The sequence below is a fragment of the Cryptomeria japonica genome, chromosome 10 (genome assembly GCF_030272615.1).
Source record: "Cryptomeria japonica chromosome 10, Sugi_1.0, whole genome shotgun sequence".
NCBI classification, from domain to species: Eukaryota; Viridiplantae; Streptophyta; class Pinopsida; order Cupressales; family Cupressaceae; genus Cryptomeria; species Cryptomeria japonica.
The window spans coordinates 831,533,229-831,543,585 of NC_081414.1; the positions used below are offsets into that span (position 1 = coordinate 831,533,229).

Below are 10,357 nucleotides of genomic sequence, written 5' to 3' on the forward strand. Positions count from 1 at the left end.
GCTCCCTCTCCCTCATTCTCTCTATCTCCTTATATCTATATATTTATATAGCTCTCTCTCTCTCTCTCTCTCTCTCACTATATATATATATATATATATATATATATCCTTGATCTTCTTCTCTACCTCTATATTCATCTCTCCCCAAGTCTATATATAAAAATGTTTCCTTATCTCTATCCATCTATCTCTCTACCTCTCTCTTCATCTCATCATCTCTCCATCTCTCTCTACCCCTATATTTTCCCCCCCTCTCTACCTCTATATTTTTCCCCCCTCTCTACCTCTCTCTATATCACTTCATATCTCTATCTTTATCTTTTTATGCCTCTCTCTCTCTCTCTCTCTCTCTCTCTCTCTCTCTCTCTCTCTCTCTCTCTCTCTCTCTCTCTCTCTCTCTTCTTTAAATCATCTCTCTATCCCTCTCTCCTATGTATCTCTCTCTACCTCTATATTCATCTCTCCCCAAGTCTATATATAAAAACGTTTCCTTATCTCTATCCATCTATCTCTCTACCTCTCTCTTCATCTCATCATCTCCCCATCTCTCTCTACCCCTATATTTCTCCCTCTGTATATCTCACTTCATAACTCTATCTTTGTCTTTTTATGCCCCCTCTCTCTCTTTATATGTTTGTCTCTTCCATCTCTACCTATCCTCTCCTCTATCTCTTTATCTCTCTCTCCTCTTTAAATCACTCACCACCTCCATCTCAATCCCCTACTTCTAACTCCTTACCCCTCTCTCACTCTTCCCCCCTCTCTTGCTCCTTGTTTTTATCCCTATCTTCCCCTCTCTCCTACTGGTAATCGATCCTAATAATCTTTGTGATTCAAAGCTTGTGATTCACTCGTGTTTGGATCCTTGTAAGTTGATGCATAGTTCATGTGAACCTATCACTTATCCATTAAGACCTTGTTGCACAAACAAAATCATTTGCTAAATGACTTACCAAATGACCTCATGTACTACACAAATGTATGGAAAAAAGTAGAATTAATTTTTTTCATCATTGACATTCCACATCTCTTCGACTTGTACACCAATATATATATATATGCTAATTAATAAAATTCTTTTAAAAGGATATGACATTATTCATGTGATTCGACAATATAGAAGTTGCTTGTAATTATGAGTCTGGTTGAATAGAATATTTTTTATAAGCAAATATTTTCATCTTTTAGATCGAAAGGAACAAATCCATCAATATAGGAACCCCGCTAAAACTACTGTCTGTAATCATCATCGAAGAAATGTGTGCCACTAAATTTCTTTGCTATTCAGTAAACGAGCTCAAATAACGGCACAATGTAAGGAGCAGATTCATTTCCACAGAACCACGAGTGCATTTGCAACAGTTATTTGATCCACATAAGTCAATTTTTGTAAAATTCAATTCTGCTGGTTTTGAATGCCTTTTATTTAAATCTTCTCAGAAATGCTATTTCAGAGAAAAACTGGAAAATGCATTTAATATTCATCTGCAAGGAAAAACAGCTCAGAAAACGCCGAGATTCACGCAATAAATTCTTTAAAATCTCGAACAAGAAACCAAAAGCTCAACATTTTCGCTCACAAATTCAACATCTAATCATTCGGAGCAATATGTCGAAGGCAATGGAGAAATTCAGAGCTAAAAATAATAATAAAACTAAGAAGAACCAAAAAAAGGAAATGTTATAAAGTCCTCACCCGCAATGACTAAGTGTTTCAAGGTTTCTTGCAAGCAGAGAATTTCCCAACAACCCGGCATGGACAGTGGAAATAAACTTGGAAAACCCTCGGGGTATGTACACGTGGCCAGAGATGAGAAAATCTTTGCAGTGATGTGAGAAAATCTTCTACTTTTGACACTAGCTCAAGAAATTTGAATACGTGTTTGGCCAGGGCAATTTGTATTGTAGATCAAACCCTGATGGAGATTTCAAACCCTTGATTTTGTTCTTAGCGATACTTCGCTTTCCTACAATAGGAACGCCTATTACCCTAAAAGTTATGATTTCAGATAAATAAAATAATTTAAACATGGACTTATTCTGTTGGAGCAGTAGCAGTTGTTGAAATGAGACTGATAAATCCATGCTTAAACCACCCTTAACAACTTTGAACTAACTGACATAATGGATGCTTCACCATTCTCAGGGTCAAGAATATTGAAAAGCTATCTATTAAGGCCTGTTCTAGGTGGAACAGTAGCCCTAGGCAAATTTAATGTTATCTTGTATATCAAAATTTTATTCTAAATTTGGTGAACAAGTAGCTTGAAATGAAGTAACGAAAATGTAACTACCTTCAAAGTTAATATATATATTGTTGTGACCTAACCTTCACAATATTTAAAAGTTATTGCTAGTTTCAGTCCATTTCATCATTGGAAAAAATTGCAGGGGCAGTTAATGTCAAACCTCTTAGTTTCAATTTCTTTGGTTTAAAAGTTAGTTGATATTTTGACTTTTATATGTTTTTTCTTTCCACAAGAAATCAACTTCAATTCAATAATAAAGATGTCACAAATGGAAGAATACATCAATCTAACGAATTAATGGAATTTACCAAAAACTTAATCAATCTTCTACCGCATCTGATTAGTTTTATTTCCATTTGATTAAGTAGAAACTGCTAATAGCTTCCAACAATATATATATATGTTGTTGTAGGCAACACCTTGTATCCAAAGCAGCATATAATCCTGCACTGATATCATATTTTAAGGATATCTGCTGCTTCACGACCAGATTAGAGTAGCAGCAGCATATCTAAAGATGGTAATGTTAGCACAGTTCTATGCTCTCAATTATTAGCTTCAGCTTTGTTTTTAATCTTTACCTGTAAGATATTCTTGCATTCTGAATCAAAGAAGAAACTCTGCAGAATGTGTTTACAGTTGCAATTGTTCTGGTTCTTCTTTCTGTGGATTCATGCTTGGCTACCCACATAATTTATCCTGATGGAAGAACAGCAGCATACTACGAGAGGAGGAAGCAAAATTATCAGGGCCATTCAGTGAATTTCAATGTTATGGAATATGGAGCAGTTGGTGATGGTTCACGTGATGATAATCTTGTAAATATTTATCATGAAGTTCTAAAATTTCTTTAGCTTATCACCATTCAACCCTTTACTACTAAATCTTTCTTTGGGTATGCAGGCCTTCTTCAACACATGGAAAGCAGCATGCAGAGCACCTTATAATGCAATGGTAGTGGTGCCAAGCGGATACAATTTTTTATTGAGTCCCATCACATTTTCAGGCCCTTGCAAATCTCACATTTCAGTCCATGTAAGAAGAGATAAATTTAATTGGTGTTTTTATATGTAATCTTTAACAAAAAAATTGCAGGATAGATTGTCATATGGAATGTTCCACAGATTGCAGGGAAAATAGTGGCTCCAAAGTCACCATCTGCCTGGAATAGGAATGACAGGACTCTATGGATTCAATTCTTAGGCGTCTCAGGCCTCACTATAGATGGTGGAGGCATAATAGATGGCAAAGGCTATATATGGTGGTCCAAATCTTGTAAAGTGAACGACAATTATGTAAGAGAAATTGTCTTTGTTGATTTTAAATTGATTGTAATTGATTTTTGGATTCAATTGTGTCAGAATTTTTGCATCAACGTTTTGGGACACACTCCATGAATCATCATCAGGATGAAAGAGAACGGCTGAAAGAAAAAAGTCATTTTCTCTTTCAACTGTTCTCTTTCATCCAAATGATCACGAAGTGTGACTCGAATCATTGATACAAAAATTATCACACAGTTGAATCCAGAAGTCAATTACAATCAACAACATAGACTGTAGAAATATAAAAAATTTAATTGATTTTAAATTGCTTTCAGATATGCTAAAATTTATATCTTTTCTGACAGCTTTTGGTTTTCCTTGTGTTCATGTGCAGCCTTGCGTGCAAGCACCCACGGTTAGAAATTAGCCCAAACAAACTACTATTCTATTGATAAAATGAAGTAGTATCATTTTTTTTTGAGAAAATTTTGACAAATTAGGTGTTTTTTCCCCATGTTTCAGGCAGTGTCTATAGTGAAATGCACAAATGTTATGGTGGCAAACTTGCAATTTTGGAATAGTCAACAAATGCACCTTGCATTAATCTACTCCTCAGAAATCCAAGTCATGGGAATAAAGATAAGAGCTCCTAAGCAGAGCCCTAACACAGATGGAATTCATCTCCAAGGAGCCAAGAATGTCCAAATAAGTAACTGTGACATTGGAACAGGTTGCTAAGTCTAAAATACATATTATTTTGTGAAATATAGAAAGAAAAAATTTGTATAACCTAAACTTTCATAATAATGGTGTTCAATTCAAAGCATAAAGAATTCTTGTTTGTTTTCTAGGTCTCTCCTAAGAAGGCCTCCTATGTTGGTATGTAGTGACTAATGATGCTGTTGGGCTTGAATTTTGGTGATTTTGTCAGTTTAGTCAATGAGCTCCCTGGGCCCTGCAGCTCTGCACTCTTCCATTAATTGATTTGGGAAGAAATGTGGCTGACAAAATCACCAAAATTTAAGCCCAGCAGCATGATCAATCGCTGCATACCAACAATCTGCCAATTGGAGACTGATCAAGCTCCACACCAAAAATCTTATATAATTTTAGGCCTGGCTTAATAAGGCCTTGAATATATGGTTGTTAACTTTTTAGATGTCTAAACTATAATAATTATAAAATTCTATATTACAATGGTCTTAATGAATTGATAAAGATCTGTATTTCATTATAAGCTGTACGAATTCTTGATTGTGAAGCAGGGGATGATTGTATCTCCATTGTATCTGGATCCTCCAATGTTGATATTCAAAAGATAACATGCGGACCAGGCCATGGCATCAGGTATTCAAGGACTTAATCATGAGAAGTTACATGTCTAAGGGATGAAATTAATGTGCTTTTGATTTTTTCAGCATTGGGAGCCTAGGAAAAGATGGGGAAGAAGCACAAGTGGAAAAAATCGATGTGCATAACATTGTATTTACTGGAACAAATAATGGAGCAAGAATCAAGACTTGGCAGGTTGTTTAATTTAAAACATCAATTATTAAATTAAATTTTACCTATCGTGATATTTGATAATGAATTAATGATATCGATTTTGTACAATCCATATTGTTTCTTACTAGATACGATTGTGTATTTTTTCAATCAAAAAACATACAATCGAATCCAGAAACAGCAGTAAGAAACTTTATTTTATATTTACCTATATCTCTTGAACACACATTTCTTAGTTATACATGGTTGAGCAAATCTTAGTGCATTTAAACTACTACATAGTATCCACTGAAGTTTGGATTATCTTTTTTTAACGTGTGCTCATTGTTTCATAAATTCAATACTAAATTGATTAACAGAGCTGATAGAGATTTATGGATATGCAGGGAGGCTCTGGGTATGCGAGAGATGTTGTGTTTGAAGACATAACGGTTCAAAATGTTGAAAATCCCATAGTTATAGATCAGTATTATTGTGATTCCCCTTCACCTTGTGGAAATCAGGTGAAGATGATATTCTTTATGCTATTTAAGTTCAATATGGCTATTTTGTTTATCTATTTTAAGGCTTGAACTAATCTGATATAATTTCATGCAGAATTCTGCAGTGAAAATAGAAGATGTGACCTTCAAAAACATTAAAGGCACGTCCTCAATGTCCAAGGCTGTAAGTTTAATGTGCAGCAGGGCTGTGCCCTGCAAAGGAATTGTAATGAGAGATATTGATATAAAATCAGTCATGACTTCCCACACAAAGTCAGAGTGCATTAATGCTTTTGGCTTTGCTTCTGGAGATATCTATCCAGCTAACTGCCTTAACAGGTATTGACTGAATATCAAGTCAGGCTGCTACTTGTATTTGTAATGCTCAAAATAAAAAATCATGTACCAATTTTAATAAAGCATAGAAATATTGATCCATACATTACTAGCTAATTTTATTTTTTAGAAAGAATTAAGTATATGGGAGGAACAATTCACACTCTAAATTTATTGGAGTTTTTTTTGTTTTTGTTTTTTTGGTCAATATTGGGTCAAAATATAATGATTATTTCTTTTTAATTGGAAGGATAAATAATTTGATAGTTTGTGTATATTTTTGTATGTTTCGGTTTGAAGTGAGGGTTAAAACATAGTTTTCCTTCTCATGTGCATTTGTTGATGACACTTTTTCATATGTTAATACTCTCGATGTCATTGATAGTGGGATAAAGTTTAAATCTAATGATTTGTTATAAGATCTAGGTAGAAATAGGGATGTGATATAGCATAATTTTCCTCTTCGGAAGGTTAGCAAAGTCATAATTGATGTTTTGGGTATGGCAATTGGTGGGATAGTCAGAGAAATAGAAGAACTTGCAAGACCAAGAATCTAATCAGCAAGACCAAATACCTTATACAAGAGAGATGCAAAAGAATAGAATTGTCATATTACCAAAAAATACTAAATATAGAATGATTACAAAACAAGAAGATGACCTTACTATAAATATAAGTCCAAGCAACTCTTGGATGAAACCGTAGGACAAACTAAGATCATTTACAAGTGTCTAAATTCTGACATGAGATACAAAAAATAAATGGAATAAGTAAGCCCAAGTAACTAGATGTAAATAGTTCCAAAGCTGAAACTAGATAGATAATATACTTTGTTTATGCAATGTCCTAAATTGTACTCGCTTATAATTTTGTCCTCACTTTGGCATTCCAACTTCCGAGGCCTGAATGCAATGTTGATTCTGCTCACACCACCTATCTACCCTACATTCTCACTATCTTCCTTCTCCTCCCCCCATTCTAGAGTCCTAATTTTTCAGGACTAGGGCATGGCACGCCCTGGTCCTAAATTAGTACCAGGACGGCCCATGCCCTGGTTCTTAATTAGGACCAGGATGTACCACGCCCTAGTCCTCTTAATCGGGCCATAAAATGGGGCCACACAACGATCATCACAATTGAGCAGGAATTTGGATCCTACATCGACTTGTTTTGAAAATTCAATTTGATTTTTGGGCAAACAAGTATAAAAGGAGGTCTACCCCTCTCATTTGAAACCTAACTGAAATCAAGATCTCAATTACACTTTGGCGAAATTCAATTCAAGTGAGCAAGCAATCAGTCATTCATCAAGCATTGGAGTAGAAGTGAAGTATAGTTCAAGTATTGAAGATGGCATCCATGATCAATGTTTTATGAAGACATCCTACATGAAACCCTAAAACCTTAGTGAAGGTCAAACAAAACTTCATTAGGGTATACATTGTTGTTTCAAGCACTTTCAACCTTTCCCTCAAAAGGAAAGTATTTCATTACAGTCTTTCATTACATTTATCAATTCAATTTCATGGTTAATTCCAAAATTGGGGTTTCACCTAAGGCAAACCTCTATTCCCAACATCTTTCCCTCTCTCTTTGTGTGCATGAAACAGGTGCAGTTGTACTTAGGGAATCTAGAGGTGTCAATAGCGATGAATAGATTCAACTTTTGATGACAAAAAATTCAAAGGACCAAGGTGGATTTGTGCTACTTGGTCTCGAAAAATTAGACCGAACTTCTGAGAACATGTTCTAAACATCTTTTGCCTATATCTTAATTGGTGGCTCCATGGGACATCTATAGCTTACTATTTATGTTAGATTGCTTCAATTATTCATGGTTTTTCCCTAATTTTACAATTACATTACAAATTCAACTAGGAAAGAGGATAATTAACCGCAACCAATTAGAATTGTTGGCATTAAGATTGCATTGATGAAGTATAGTGTTGTCATTGATATCAATAGTAATCGGTAATGAAGTTGTATTGCAACCGGTAGTGATGCAGTAAAGCAACCAGTAGTAAAGCAGAGTAGGCAATCGGTATTGGTATTATTATTGAAGTAGAGTGATAAACCGGTAACCCTAACTAGTTGATCAGTAGAACCCTAACCGATGAAGCTTGATGAATCGGTTGTGATGATCTTTGATCGAATGATGATCGGAGATGGAGATGCCACGTATGCATGATGCATGTGATGAGCTTCAAAGTGGATTTGGTGAGTGAAGATAATAGTTTATCTTGGGAATGAGGAAATGCATAGCATGAAGTGGAAAACGCGTGATGAGCTATAGGATCCATTGTGTGGTGATCCAGGAGCGGTTGAAGTTGTCTAGAATAATGTGTAGTTGATTGCTATGTAATCCAACAGTTATAATTGAACCGATATGTTTGTAATCTCTATGAGATTTGTAGGTTTTGTGGTGTTACCAACCTATTGTATTTTCTTATAAGGTTGATGAGTTGTTTTGTAATTGCGTTGGCAATTTGATTAAGTGTGGTAGTGTGATTTTTGTTGAACCAAAAGGAGTGTCTACAGAATGTTGTGAAGGTAGATAGGAGCGAAAAGGATCTGATTAAGCAAGGTAGTGCTATTTTCATATCAGCAAAGAACTTTTTGTTCTCTAACCATTACAACAGTTAAATCCCTTAACTGGGTAAACTTTAATAGGCTTGGTGTTGTTTAAATCCTCTAACCAGGTGATCCATTAGCTTAAATTTGAAATCCTCCACCGAAGTTACTTTTAACAGTGTATTACCTTTAACAGGGTATTGAACTCAATCCCTTAACCGGGGGTCCCTAACTGGATTTGTTCTTAACAGGACATTATTGTATAAGCTTCTAACAAGGCTTGGCTCCTAATAGGGCGAACTTCAAAAGAGTTCAAAATACTTGTGGGTATTCATCCCCACTGTGGTTTTTTCCATTTGGGTTTCCATGTGAAAAATCATTGTGTCAAGTGGTGAATGATTTTGTGGATGTGTTTTGATATGGTTGATATGATTAACTGGTAAATCCAATTAGATATGTTTAGATGGCTGGAAATGATCTTAAATGAGCTATTATTGTTGTTAGTAAAGTGGTTTAATATTTTGGTTAAATGGTATGTGAGTTTCAGATCTGTTACATTGTATCATTGATGTTTTGGTCAACAGGAAGTTTGACAGTGCAGTTGTAGTTTTTGATACAGTGCCTAAACTGGCTAGGTTAGCAAGTTGTTTCTGAGTTGGAATTAAGTTTGGTGAGATTTTAGCTTATTTTCTATCTACCGATTCATGCCCCCCCCCCTTAGTAGTTGACCGAATCATTATTGTTTCATCATATTATCAATTGGTATCAGAGCATTTTAGGTCCTCTTGTGTTTAAGCCTAATAGCTTGAGGAAAAGATCTAGGAGAGCATGATGAAGAAAGAAGGTCTGAAGTTCAATAGGGAAAACTACAGAATCTGGAGTAATAGGATGAAGATCTATATCAAAATCTTAGGAAGTCAATATTGGGAACATGTTGTTACTAAATATAACTTGCCTAGTGGGATTCTGTCAGATGATCAAAAGGAGCAATAGGAGAATAATCAAGCATTAGAGGCCATTATTAGTTCCTTGTCCGATTCAAAGTATGTTGATGTTCATTGATTGGAGATTGCATATGAAGTATGGAAGAAACTAGAAGATATCTATAGTGGTGATGAGCATGTTAAGATTGCCAAAGAAAAGAGTCTAAGAGGTAAATTTGATAATATGCGGATGGCTGAAGGAGAAAAAATTCAACAGTATGGTCAGAGGATCAAAGAGATAGTCGAAGAGATCAAAAGTGTTGGAGGTACAGTGGAGGATACCACAGTGGTTAGCAAGGTGTTAAGAACCCTTCTATCGGTCTACGCTATCCGAGTTGTAGCCATTCAGGAACTCAAGTCTATTGATAAAACAAAGGTAACTCTTGATTCTATCATTGGTAAATTAACTGCATTTGAATTAAATGGTTTTGATGGAAGTGTTCAGAGATCAGAATCTGCTTTTAGAGCCTCAATTTCAAACCCATTGGTAAGGAAAAGCAGAGAAGTGAGCTACAGTCATGAGTCTAGATCCAACAGAGAGGTAGATGATGAAGATAGTCTGATTGAGCTTGAAGCATTGTTGGCCAAGTGGTTACCCAGAGGTACCGGTAAGTACAGAGGTAAATTACCTTTGAAATGTTTTGCATGTAACCGGATTGGACATATTGTTGCTAATTGTCCTAATGGAGATAATAAGCAAAAACGAGAGAAGTATAAGAAGTATAAAGGCAAAGGTAAAAGAGATTGTCTCATTGCAGTGGATGGAGGAATTACAGATGAGGAATCTGAGGAAGATGCAAATGAGGACATTGTCTTTGTTGCTATTAAAGAAGAGACATCATATCAAAAGGCATTAGTCTCTCGCATGGATAGTTTTGATGACTGGATTATAGACAGTGGTTGTTCACACCACATGACTAGTGACCGGAGTAAGTTTCTTACTTTGAGAGAGTTTAATGGAGGTG

General features: G+C 35.4%; 1 protein-coding gene across 1 annotated transcript; it reads left to right on the forward strand.

Moving 5' to 3' along the window:
• Positions 1 to 2,661: 2,661 nt before the first annotated feature.
• On the forward strand, positions 2,662 to 5,942 carry LOC131076843 (probable polygalacturonase At1g80170). Its single transcript, XM_058014179.2, has 10 exons — positions 2,662 to 2,769; positions 2,876 to 3,067; positions 3,153 to 3,284; positions 3,374 to 3,544; positions 3,909 to 3,929; positions 4,037 to 4,244; positions 4,780 to 4,861; positions 4,933 to 5,041; positions 5,407 to 5,523; positions 5,618 to 5,942. The coding sequence occupies exons 1-10, from the start codon at positions 2,767 to 2,769 to the stop codon at positions 5,846 to 5,848; spliced, it is 1,266 nt and encodes a 421-aa protein (XP_057870162.2). The 5' UTR covers positions 2,662 to 2,766; the 3' UTR covers positions 5,849 to 5,942.
• Positions 5,943 to 10,357: the final 4,415 nt, after the last annotated feature.

Bases quoted from the DNA above. Each gene is read 5' to 3' on its own strand.
- LOC131076843 (XM_058014179.2), top strand. The intron at 3,068-3,152 runs GTAAATATTTAT...TTGGGTATGCAG, and splicing joins GTTCACGTGATGATAATCTT to GCCTTCTTCAACACATGGAA. The intron at 3,930-4,036 runs GTTAGAAATTAG...CCCATGTTTCAG, and splicing joins CTTGCGTGCAAGCACCCACG to GCAGTGTCTATAGTGAAATG.